Source organism: Bombus vosnesenskii, unplaced genomic scaffold (genome assembly GCF_011952255.1).
Source record: "Bombus vosnesenskii isolate JDL3184/JDL3185 unplaced genomic scaffold, Bvos_JDL3184-5_v1.1 scf7180000013340, whole genome shotgun sequence".
In the NCBI taxonomy this organism is placed as follows: domain Eukaryota; kingdom Metazoa; phylum Arthropoda; class Insecta; order Hymenoptera; family Apidae; genus Bombus; species Bombus vosnesenskii.
The window spans coordinates 742,474-755,101 of NW_022882977.1; the positions used below are offsets into that span (position 1 = coordinate 742,474).

The 12,628-nt window shown below is 46.8% G+C and overlaps 1 protein-coding gene across 3 annotated transcripts in view; it reads left to right on the forward strand.

Moving 5' to 3' along the window:
* LOC117236241 (band 3 anion transport protein) overlaps positions 1 to 12,628 on the forward strand; it is a 45,759-nt gene that overhangs the window by 27,878 nt on the left and 5,253 nt on the right. Inside the window, exons 1-6 of one of the 3 annotated variants that reach the window (XM_033499019.1) lie at positions 5,692 to 5,865; positions 7,714 to 7,894; positions 8,410 to 8,491; positions 8,661 to 9,026; positions 10,470 to 11,157; positions 11,582 to 11,644. In XM_033499019.1, coding sequence (XP_033354910.1) covers positions 5,764 to 5,865; positions 7,714 to 7,894; positions 8,410 to 8,491; positions 8,661 to 9,026; positions 10,470 to 11,157; positions 11,582 to 11,644 — 1,482 coding nt within the window. In that variant the 5' untranslated portion in view covers positions 5,692 to 5,763. Of the gene's footprint in view, positions 1 to 5,691; positions 5,866 to 7,713; positions 7,895 to 8,409; positions 8,492 to 8,660; positions 9,027 to 10,469; positions 11,158 to 11,581; positions 11,645 to 12,628 lie in introns of those variants that run through there. The other 2 variants (XM_033499020.1, XM_033499021.1) reach the window with 2 other exon arrangements.

Consider the following 12,628-nt stretch of genomic DNA (forward strand, 5'->3'; position numbering starts at 1 on the left):
TTAACGCGGTAAACGATAAACCGAGCGAGTTACATGTGGTCCCCTTTCGTCCCTTTTAAGTCTCAGGCGGCGCATTGCTCGATGGATAGATCGGTGCCGAGAAGCACTTACGCAAGGCCAGAAGCCGTAAATTCGATTACAAGACCGGTGTGAATCGTAGGCGCAGTGTCATAAAGGTCGATCACGCGGCAACGTGCCTCGGAACGGTGGTCAGCTTTTATGGCAGTATGCTGCTGCGTATCTGTCTGCCGAAAGAAGATCCATTCGATGGTAACAGCTCCCGCAATCATCAAGGTGACTACTCTTTTATTCTTCGTTTTCCCTGCCATTCGAAACGGTTTGCAAACGTACCGAGGTTTCGCGCTTTGCTTAACACTAGAACTACCACACCAGTCAAATTGACTGGTTCTACAATTTTATTTTTAAATTCCTACTTTATGTTATATTTTTTTCCACGATGATGCAATGACTCCCAACGATAACTAAAAGAATAATATAATGAATTTTATTTTGTTTTTTATGTATTCAAACTGAAAATAATTTTGTACCAAGACTACTTATAACAATACCAGTCAAAATGATTGCTACTTGTCAAAGTGTAAAAAGGTAAAAATCTGTTTATCGAACCCCAATTAACCAGTTTCCTCGTTTTGTACAACTTCCCACACGTTTTTAACATTTTTACCGCGTATCGTTCAATATACTGATATCATTTGTCAGGAAGATTCCGGATAGCGCGCTATATCACTAGATCGCAACACTAGAAATACCACGCCAAATTGACTGGTTCTACAATTTTATTTTAAAATTCCTACTTTGTTATATTTTTTTCTCCAATGATGTAATTGCAACGATAACTAAAAGAATAATATAATGAATTTTATTTAGTTCTTTATGTATTCGAATTTAAAATAATTTTGTATCAAGGTTACTTATACCAATACCAGTAAAACTGATTGGTTCTACAATTTTATTTTTAAATTCCTACTTCATGTTACATTTTTTCCCCCAATGATGTAATTGCAACGATAACTAAAAGAATAATATAATGAATTTTATTTAGTTCTTTATGTATTCAAACTGAAAATAATTTTGTACCAAGACTACTTATAACAACACCAGTCAAAATGATTGCTACTTGTCAAAGTGTAAAAAGGTTTGGCAATCTGTTTATCGAACCCGAATTAACCAGTTTCCTCGTTTTGTACAACTTCCCACACGTTTTTAACATTTTTGCCGCGTATCGTTCAATATACTAATATCATTTGTCAGGAAGATTCCGGATCGCGCGCTATATCACTAGATCGCAACACTAGAAATACCACGCCAAATTGACTGGTTCTACAATTTTATTTTAAAATTCCTACTTTGTTATATTTTTTTCTCCAATGATGTAATTGCAACGATAGCTAAAAGAATAATATAATGAATTTTATTTAGTTCTTTATGTATTCAAACTGTAAATAATTTTGTACTAAGACTACTTATAACAACACCAGTCGAAATGACTGGTACTTGTCAAAGTATAAAAGGGTCCTGCAATCTGTTTATCGAACCCCAATTAACCAGTTTCCTCGTTTTGTACAACTTCCCACACGTTTTTAACATTTTTATCGCGTATCGTTCAATATTCCGGATCGATCGCAAAATTGCTAGATGCTGACACTAGCAATACCACACCAGTCAAATTGACTGGTTTTACAATTTTATTTTTAAATTCCTACTTCATGTTACATTTCCCCCAATGATGCAATTGCAACGATAACTAAAAGAATAATATAATGAATTTTATTTAGTTCTTTATGTATTCAAAGTGAAAATAATTTTGTATCAAGGCTGCTTGTACCAATACCAGTCGAAATGACTGGTACTTGTCAAAGTGTAAAAGGGTCCTGCAATCTGTTTATCGAACCCCAATTAACCAGTTTCCTCGTTTTGTACAACTTCCCACACGTTTTTAACATTTTTACCGCGTATCGTTCAATATACCGATATCTGTCGTCAGGAAGATTCCGAATAGCTCGCCTAATAGCAACACTAGAAATACCACACCAGTCAAAATGACTGGTTTTATAATTTTACAAATGTGTCAACCCTCCTTTAGGGATCATAGTCCCAGATGGATTAATATTAAAATGTACTACGTAACATGGAATTCCTTCTGTAAGAAAGTAATAAATCGATAAATATAAAAATATTCTATTATTACGTATTTTTTAAAGACCAGTCATTTTGGTTAATTGTGGTAGAAATAGCTTCTACTGTAGTAGAAGTTAGTAGTTCTACTGCTAATCTCTATCGAACTGTTCAGTCTTCTTCGTCTCTTCTGTTATTGTTTTCGCGCCTCCTGTCCTTTCTGCGTCCTCCAAGGACTTTAGTCGTCAATTTCGCTGACACTTGATATTTCCATCTCTGTTTATTTATTTATTTATCCTGCTTAATTTCTCGAGTATGTTTCTTTGCGATTGCGAATGGTTTCCTGGTGTCATCGCGGGTCTTCTATTATCGTCACAGGCCTTGGTAAAGTCCAAGGTCTAGAGGCTACGTACATAGATTTAGGTGTGTGGACCAAATTCCTTTCGCAAAGGCGTATCTTAAAACGCCACAATTGCCTGCAGCCAACCAATCGCCAGGGTTTAAAGGGTTAGCTCGATACGTTGCGCTGGCTCGTCGCTTTAAGCCGCGAACGTTCTCGGTTACCAGATATTTTCCCTCTCGTCGTCTTAAGCGGACGAACACGATACTCGCCTGCTATCGAATATTCCAATGGAAATTTGAAGTCGACGAATGTTTCTCTGTTCCGTTGAAAGACGAGGAAAATTAAAAAATATACATTTTATTTTTATTTTATCAATTAGATGTTTGGAAGAAATTTATCGCAAAGAGGTTCCGTACCTTCTGCTACGACTACGTCGGTGAAATCAGTGAGAAACTGATTGCGATAATCGAGCCACAGACTCTATGTAATAAAGGTGCAGCACAAAAGATTGTTAAGAAGGTCAGGTCGATAAATGAGAACACGGATGGTCGGAGAAACGTTATTTTTAACTGCTGCTCCAGCCGGCTCTTTCATACTCCTTGTGTAGGATAGGAAACGTCTAGTCGACGACCACGAGGAGAGTCGGGAAGGCGCCGCAAAGGAAACAAGAGTAAGCCGAGCCGCGAGATTAGCCGCAGCTTAGAATTATTAACGCGTTACGTTGGTCGCTGAATCGGTCGAACAAACGTATGGAATTACGCTGACTGTGCCAGCTTTCGTCCACGTATCGGAATACAAGGAATGCCACGGTTACCGTGCGAACGTTCAATCGCGAAGCAGGCGTGACATAGGTCAACGAGCTCTCGAATCGAGTCGCTAGTTATTTTTAAATATCGACGACCACCGAACGTACCTTTGCTCTGGCCGACCTTCGCGTTCGTCCCACGAGGAAGGAAACGCCTCCGTCCGGCTACTGTCGCCTGCACCAAGCTAACGCGGCTTAAATCGTTGACGATCGGTAACTCGCACTATCCACGGTTAACCTCGTGGACGATCGGTAACTCGTAACGTCCACGGTTAACCTGGTGGACGATCGAGTGCGTGGTCGAGGACGTCAGTCGGCAGACCTGACCTATCGGAACGCGATAACGGCGACCTATCGATCGCAGCTCGATGTCCGGCGAGAAATTGAACTCGCCTTAGCCGAGCTTCGATCATGCCAGCGAGTTAAACTTTCCATCGATCGGCTCCTCGCGCCGAATCCTATCGAGTCGAACGTGACTCTGGCTTTCTCAGTGGTCTCGAAGTCGACTCTCTCGAAATGGCAAGAATTCTTTCTACTCGCAGAGGGGAAGAATTTTTCGGAGGGGAAGAAACACGCGTTCCCCGAAGCCACAAATAACAAACGCCGCATCGATTTTCACGCAGCTTTTCTCTGTGCTTGGAGAGAGGTCAGAGAAGAGGGAGACAGAGTGGTGCGAGTTTGTAGGTTCAGGTTCAAGGTCGCGGCAGCAGGAACCAAGATACGTGTGCGTGCGAACGTGAGTACAGGCCGTAGCGAGCGGTGGACGAGGAGGAAGCCCGGTCGATGCTGGAAAACCTCTTTCCTTCCACTTTTCCCGACGACGATGGCGCAGCGCCACCTCGGCCACATGCCAGCCACCCCTTTCTCGCTTCGCGGCGCCTCGTCTCAGCGATCCGCCGCTATAATTCCAACGTTTCCAATCCTCCGTAGACGAACACTGGATAACCGATTATTTCTACCGTTTGCTACGTCCTCGTGGTAGAGGCGTGCAATTTTTCGCGCTACGTACGAACCGAGAATTCGTATTGTACGCGTAACACTTTGCCATTCTCTGTGGTTAAATATAAATTGTTCGATGAAATCGATGTTGATTTATTGCTCGGTAGTTTCCTCGTCGCTGACGCTCGATGCACGGATTTTGCAAAAGCGTGGGCTCGTTCCGGAAATAACGGGAACCTTTCGAGGCGGAGCATCGAGGCAGATTCTTTGATCGGTCGTAATTCACGTCGCGATGTCTGTCGACTTGATAATTTATCAGGTCGTGGCTGTGTAGCCGATGAGATCGATCAATAATGCAGCCGTTGCTTTTCGTTAGCTTCGGTGGCCGACATGGACGCGCCTGACGAACTCTCGTCGAGTCTCCTTGCGACTCGCAACTTGTTCGATACTTGGGATGGTTCGCGACCGACGAACCACGCTTTCGAATCGAAGCGCCATTCCAGGCGACTCGAATCGACACGCAGAAGCAGGTTGTCGGGCAAACTCGTGGCACACGAGATCGAGCTGACATGCCCCGTTGGTCGATAAGCTGCCGCTACGACCTAGGCCTCGGCGAAGTTGCGCTGGTCCGGTTCGCGTCTCCGCCAGCTGCACCGCCAGCTGACAGCTTCTCCTCCCTCTCTCTTGCTTTCTCTGGCCGATCGGCTGAAGCTCTCCGCTCCTCGACCACCCCTCCATCTTCCTCCCTCTCGCCATTTCCTGCTTCTTGCCATCTACTTTCATCGGTTCGCGGAGGAGCCCCTTCAGGGCTACATTTCACGGCCGACTGACACTTGTTGCATCCACAGCGTCCACCAATGGCCGGTCGTTTTTCCGTACGCTCCTCTCCGAAGCTGGCCGAAAAATCCGCCGCCTCCCGGGGGACGTGGCGAACCTACTGGCTTGGCAACTAAGCGATCGCGGGTTTTGTCAGTACCGCCTAATGACAAAATCCGCGATCGCTTAGTTGCCAAGCCAGTAGTTCCTTCATTCCCAAGGTCAGCACGACGAAACGTCCATCGTCCGACCAGCGCTGCAACTGTAGGACGCACGGTAGCTCGCCTAAGCAACGAACAAGCGGAGATCATTTTACCGCGGAAACCACGACCTTCTTAACGCGACGTTCTCGAGCGGCGATCGAAACGACACCGTTTCCAACCCGCGGCCACTGGCTCGCAGCGTGGCGTGTGGGAATTGCACGTAGGATCGCGAGATCGTTGTAGCCGCCGTGGTCCCGTCCCGGGAGCAGCGCGCGATCCGAGTCGCAGGGAGAAGGGTAACCTTTCGAAGGATCCGTCGTCTGGCCGCGACGTATGGGGTAGATATCGACCGGCGGAGATACTCCCCGCTGCCCACCCCTAACAGCGCGGGCATCCCCTCCACGTAGGATGTGCGGCTCTCTGTCTGACGGCCGGTGGTTGCGCTACCCTCTCCGTCAGTTTGGATTTTCGAGCTGTAAGCACGAGCCGAGCGAGCGAGTGTCACTTCGGCCCGGAATGCCATGCCCGAGGCCGCCGCTAATTCCTCCGGGAAGTCGTTCCTTCAACGGGCATCGGGCAAAGTTCTCCGTTGGTTACGCCGCTCCCTGCGGACCAGCCATCAGGTGATATCTGTGGCACGGTCGTGCCAGTGTCTGCGTGTGGACGCGAACCAACCGGTGCACCTGATCGCCGACACTCGGCGTGCACCAGATCTCGTCGGTGAAATCGTTTGCCTTTTCGATCGCGGCGTTCCCTCCTTTCAGACGTGTTCGTTAGAACGCGAGATCGACGCGTCGTAAGTGCACTCGTTCGCCCGATACATTTTTCCCTCGTCCAGCCACCCGATGCCAATGCCTGGCCGAACATCGTTGCAGCATGTAGCAATCGTCGGATCGAGCTGTTCCGTGACGTGTCTCGACCAGTCGGGCTGCTTGCGAATTGCCCTCTAACGAACATAGTTCCGAGTGTTGCAACGACTCGATCAACCGCCACCGACCATGTTTTAGTGCTCTCGAGTGGCGAGTTTCTTTTCTTATGTTGCGTTGCTGGATTATCGGAGGTAATTCGAGCGTAGCAAGACCCGGGCAGAGGCTGGGACAGAAACGGCGCAGCATCCTCGGCGGAAACAACCGTTTCGCTTACGTGATTTACGCAGTGCACGAAACGCGTGCATTGAATCGAACGTCGTTGCCAGCTGCGGCTCTTCGCCATACGTTAGCCGATGTTGGCGGTCGTTAACGACAGCTGAGCGCTGCCTCGCTGGCGGAATTAATTTCACGTTTCTCCGTTAATAGCCATTCCGCCGTTTCCCCGCTTTAATTCCTCGCACTCTAATTCCCATTATCGTAAAAGGGTTCGAGCATAAAGCAAACGAAAGGAAGACGAGGAAGAGTGGAAACCAAGTGCACCAGTGAAAGGGAATTTCGCTCTGCCATTCAAATATCTCGGTTCCGTCCTGAAAGTAAATCGCTTGGTACGCGAGTCGCCAGCCAGCCAGTTTCCTCCGTATCTCACTGGTAATCGGGAATAAACTTTTCGTAATCGCGACTATCGTTTTCCAACGATGTGACGCTGTGTTGTTTTCGGAAGAATCGCGCGAGAAACAGCCGTCTTTTTTCTTTTTTTTTTTTTTCTTGTTCTTCTTTTTAAGGAACATGCATCGAAAGTAAAAGGGTGATTCCTGTTTCGAGACACGAGATCGATGACATTAGGTTGGACCGATCCGATCGTCAACGTGATTCTTTTCTTAGACGCGCGTAGGTTCGATCGCTTTGATCGGAAACGATCAAAATTTTCCTCGCGTCACAGGGTCTTTGACACAAAACGATTTCGTAACGGCGTTGACGAGGGATGAACTCGAGTGCATCGTTTATCGAAGCGTTCGCTCGAAAAATTGCAAACAAAGTTTTCACGGTTCCGCCTGAAACCGGTTTTTCAACTTGATCGATCGTTTTTTCACCTCGTTCCTACACACCACACAGTCTCTTTCTCTCTTGTTTCCCTTTCGCAAACTCGGAATCGTTTTGCCGGCTGGATCCGTCCAACGTGCCGATCTCCGTCCCTTTCGATCGACCCTTTCTTTCCTCGTACGTACACGCTGTAACGACGTTTAACGTGTTGCAAAGCTGTCACTGTATTAGCTCGTTGAGAGTAAACGTCGTTACTGGAAGGTGTTGAGATTCTCACCTTCCGAATAGATCGATATTATGCAACTACCTGTAACGAAAGCAACGACGGGCTGGTCGTTCGTTGAACGTAGCGAACTCGTTAAAAAGAAAGTTCGTCGGCAGCAAGTTGATGAGAATTTGACGAAATGCGATCGTCTACCTGTTCAAATAGAAATCACGTTCGACGTTGTATCGGATAGAAGCGAACTCGGTCGTGTTTTCTCGGCTACGGTGAAAAGGCGAACAGACGATTTATTGGAAACAGCTGGATTTGAAATAATATTGTTGTTGTTTTTGTACCAGGTCGACGGCCATGGCGCGGAAACGGGACCGGAGCTCGACGAGGAAATGGAGAAGGTTTTCGCGATGGACACCGGAGAGAAGTTCGACGTAGCCCTGCTCGGTTCACCCTCCGAATCGGCTGGATCCGATCGAGATCGAGAACGAGGACCATCGTCGCGATATGGAGATCGCGACTTCAACCGTACGTGATCCTCTGAAACCTTCGTTCGTGTCGAAATTCCATTTATTGGCTTGGCAACTAAGTGATTGCGGATTCTGTCGATACCATCTAATGACGAAATGCGCAATCACTTAGTTGCCAACGGAATATTTTACGCTGCCACGATTTCACCAGCGAAACGTACGCAGCTTTTGTAGCTTTTGCACGTAACTCACGATGGCAATAATTCATCGTTTCCGATTCCGGCACACAGAAAACAGTTACGTAAATCAATTTTTCTCGCGGTCCAAGGTTAAAACAATACTGCTACACCGCAACATTATTTATACTTTTATATAATATTGCCAACGAGATTCTTGCGTCTTTCTAGTCCTATTTTATTCCCCGGTTAATTCGTACGTGTGTCGTAAATCAAAGATGTTGTACGTATATTTTACGGGGATTACGCGACAGTGGGATGTTAGGGCAATCGCTTAACCAAACTGCCAACACCTTTGCTCGCGTAAAAGCGTATTCGTTCGATGGTTTTATTGCAGAGCATCGGAAAAGAAGCTATCCCCATCCGCACATGCCCTTGAAAAGCCTTCATTCCAGGTCTATGCGACGACACCTTTCACCGTAAGTCATCCTCCGATAAGAGAAATCGAATTGCCTCGTTGATAACGACGGCGTCTTACGTTTACGTACGAATCATATTGCGAGCTTCGCGATTTCACTTTGAGTTAAAATAGCAATTAAATGGCCAAGTAAAACAGTGAAGGAAATGGCGCGTGTTTCGTGTCTACAGCGAAGGATCCACGACGGAGGTTGGCCCGGAAGAAGAGAACGGCCAGGTGTTGACAGGAAATGGCGGTGGACAAGATACGGACACGATGGACAACGGATTGTACTCGTCGAGTGTGCACAACGTGGATGAAGAGACGACCGAAGAAACGGAGAACGTAGCGAGCAGCGAGAGCGAGGCGCCGATCTCGGAGAGGGCTGCTTCCGGTATCAGCGACAGTCCCACCATTGGCAGTCCGCGAGTACAATTCGAAAAAATCAAGGAAGAGGAGGTGCCTACCTTCAAAAGGGACGAGGTACCGAGCGTAGGTGTAGCTGTGAACCACGACGAAGATCGCAAGTGTCGCAGGCATCAGAAACACGAGCACAAGTAAGTCGTAAGCGTGGAATATCGATGAATTTGCAAGGTCGCAATTGTGACACAGGTAAAAGAGGCTGGTAGAAAGTAAAAAGGCTGGATTTTGTGGAAAGACGAACAGAGAGAAAAATCGACAGGGATCATCCGTTAAAACGTCGGACGAATTGACGATAATTTGCTCGTAACGACCGATCCGGACGTTCCTGGCTAATTTTCATACGGCACGAAAGCCGGTTCAACGTCGTCGTGTACATCGTATTTCAGCAATTACGTACACGAAAGCATCAACCGCGATGGTCCCGCGTTACCGCCAAAGAAATTAGTCGGAACGCAAACGCGACGATTTTCATATCGCATTTGTAAGCTCGGATTAGTCGGTTAATAACGACCATATGTGTCATGTACTCGATGTCAACGACCAAACAAACGCTGTCCGTACCGTCCTATTTCTGTATTCTTCGGCACAGTTGCGTAGTTGTCTAGGCGCGTGCAAATTGCCGCATATATTCGCTAACTATGTACCGCACGTGTCTTTCGAATCGAGAGAAAAACCCGCGCACGTTAAACGCTATTGATAGGAGCGGATATTCGATTCTTTGATTAATGTACCGAGAAAGAGAGGACGCGAAGCGAGCGAGGGTGGGGACATTTCGGCGCGCTTTCAGCGTTAGACGGTTCTATGACATAATATTTAGCGGAAGGAATCGCGAACCAATTTGCAATTATTGTCTAATGCCATGGCCTTCGGCCAGAGTTTCACGCAGACTTTGCGAGCGCCCAACAACAGTCTGTTGCTTGAGGCCACTGTCTTCGTGCTGTTCTAATTAATCCGATCGCGTCTCCGTCTCACGGTGACCGCAGTGCTACGTATGTAACGATCTCTTCTTTCTTCCGCCATGTCCTTGGGTTTCGATTATCGTCCGGACCGCTACACCCTGCACATCGGTCATGTGGAACAAATGAAAAAGTACTTGTTTGAGTTTCCCTTAACATACGATAGACGTGCGTGCGAACGCTTCGGCACATCTCATCGATTTTCTAGTCAGATCTCATCGATATATATGTGTATATATGTATATATAGTGCAGCGCTATTAAAGATTCGCAGCGTTTCGAATACTCCGCAGAAACGCAGTTTACACGTGTCACAATCACGCACCCACTCTTTAAATATCAGGTGATGAATAATTGTCCCGCGGCTAACGCTTGCTCTTGATTTGTGTCGATGACGAGATAGACCAACTGCCAGCACAAAGCACGAAAACAGTTCTGGCACGCGCACTCCGAGTTAACGAAATAGACGTTATTCGTAGCTGCGCTCGTCTCTTGACGAAACATAAATCACATTTGCTCTAACCCTGACCGACGATCGCGATATAACAGCAGCGCACATGCGACGCAGTCGTCATCGATAGCGGCAGAACGCGTAACAAATTGGTTGAATTGTACGTTGCAGAAGACACCATCACAAGTCGCGCAAGTACTCGCTCCAAGAGGACCCGCAATGGAGGAAGCGATCGGGAGCCGGCCTCCCGGATGGCTCGAGCGTCTTCACCAGGAGAGTGAGCGTGCAACCGGAAGAGGCGAGTACCCTGCAGGAATTGGACATCGACGACCTGGAGTCGCACAGAAGCGACGATCCGCGGGGAATGAGGCGGCACAAGGCCGCCCATTCGACGGTGCAGATCGGCCGCAAAAAGGAAGGCGGTATACCTCACGATACTTTCAAGAAGATGTACGACCATTCGCCTCACGAGGTGTTCGTTCAGTTGGACGAACTGTACGGAATGGGCGAGGAGAGAGAATGGAGAGAAACAGCTCGGTGGATCAAATACGAGGAAGACGTGGAGGAAGGCGCGGACAGATGGGGCAGGCCCCACGTAGCCTCCTTGAGCTTCCACTCTCTGCTGAACCTACGTAGATGCCTGGAGACCGGCGTGGTCCTTTTGGATCTCGAGGAGAAGGATCTGCCCGGTCTGGCGTATAGGGTAGTCGAGCAAATGGTAATCGAGGAGCTGATTCTAGCGGAGGATAGGCCGGTAGTGATGAGAGCTCTGCTTCTCAGGCACAGGCACGTTCACGATCACGATCGTGGCTTCCGATTTGGCGGCAAACGCAACTATTCCAGCTACACCAGTCTACAGGTAATTGTTCTTGCCGCCAGAATCTCCTTTTCACGTTAGACGAGCTGCTCGAACACGGTCGCTCTCGAACGATACGTAACAATAACCGTGCGCCGTGTCTCTAGTATCGAACATATCGTGTACGGTTCTCGATGTTCGTTTCGTTCCGTGATCGAGACCCGAACGATCGTAGCTATTAGGAAAAAAGAGAAGATGCTAATGGCAACGTTATCGTGCGAACGCGTGTTCCAAGTCGATAGACTGCTTCTAGCTGCAATATTAACGTGCTCGCTCGATCAATTTTAAGCTGTGATATTACTAAAGTTTCCGCTATATAAATAATTGAACGATGCTAAAGAAAACTTTATATCGTGAGAAATAATCAATAGAAATTCGTAGAAGCGGCAGGCCTGACTGACCGTGTGCCCTAATGTTGTTTCCACAGTCCGTCTGTCTGGAGGAAGAGGACGCTGAACGGGAAGCCTCTGAGAACCATGTAACCCAACATGTAAATCTCTCGTTTCCCGACTTACAAACGCAGAATTTTCAACCTTTATCGCTAGTTTACGGCTTGCCCACCATCGATCATATATATGATATATATATATATACATACATATACTATACTTTATATTCTACGTACCGATATTTACGCATTAACATCTTTCGGCATGAACTTACAGGGGAAATGAGTGTGTCTTCCCAATTTTTTCTCGTCGCTTCCCTATCTTCTCCCGTCTGATCGTGTGCATCGGGAAAACGTCTCACACGCGGATGCACATGTACATTACGCGGGAGAAATCGTGTCAATGTCCATTTTCATAGATAGCAGAGTATCGATCGTGGTAAATAGCGTTTCGTATTGTTTACGCGTATAAGCAGTAACGCGAATTAGTTTTAGGGAGGATGTCGTAGGAGAATGGCATCTCGCCGTTTAACTCGTAGAACTCTACCTTATTCCGTGCGATTTGTATTTAGCGCAACACCTGTAAGTCCATGGGTATATATGTCGTCCCACCATTGGCTTGCGACTCTTTCTTTTTTTTTTTTTTTTCTTTTTTCACACTTACGTTCGTCGTTCACAACGAGCTTTCTCAATATCCTTCTTTTGGTATTTTCGAATACCAAACGTGGATACACTGTTGACACACACAGAGCCAGGACGGTGTAACCATCGTACGCTTGGTCGTTACGTACCGATTGCACTTTCATTCATTGGCATTTCACTTTTCAGATCGATGCTGTTTCTCTTTATTCTGTTTTCATCCTCTTTAGTAATCTTTTCTTTATTTGTTGTTTTTTTTCTTTTTTTTTAATTCTTGCCTTCTTCGTTCGGTATGTGTTTCCTTTGTGTCGTTATTGCATTACGTAGAACTGTTTAATGGTCCCTTTTACGATTTTGTTCGTTTCTGTACGGATTCTCGCTTAGTATAATACATATACCTGTTGAACTTTAAGTAGCATTTTATCCTGCGGTATGTATCTCGGACTG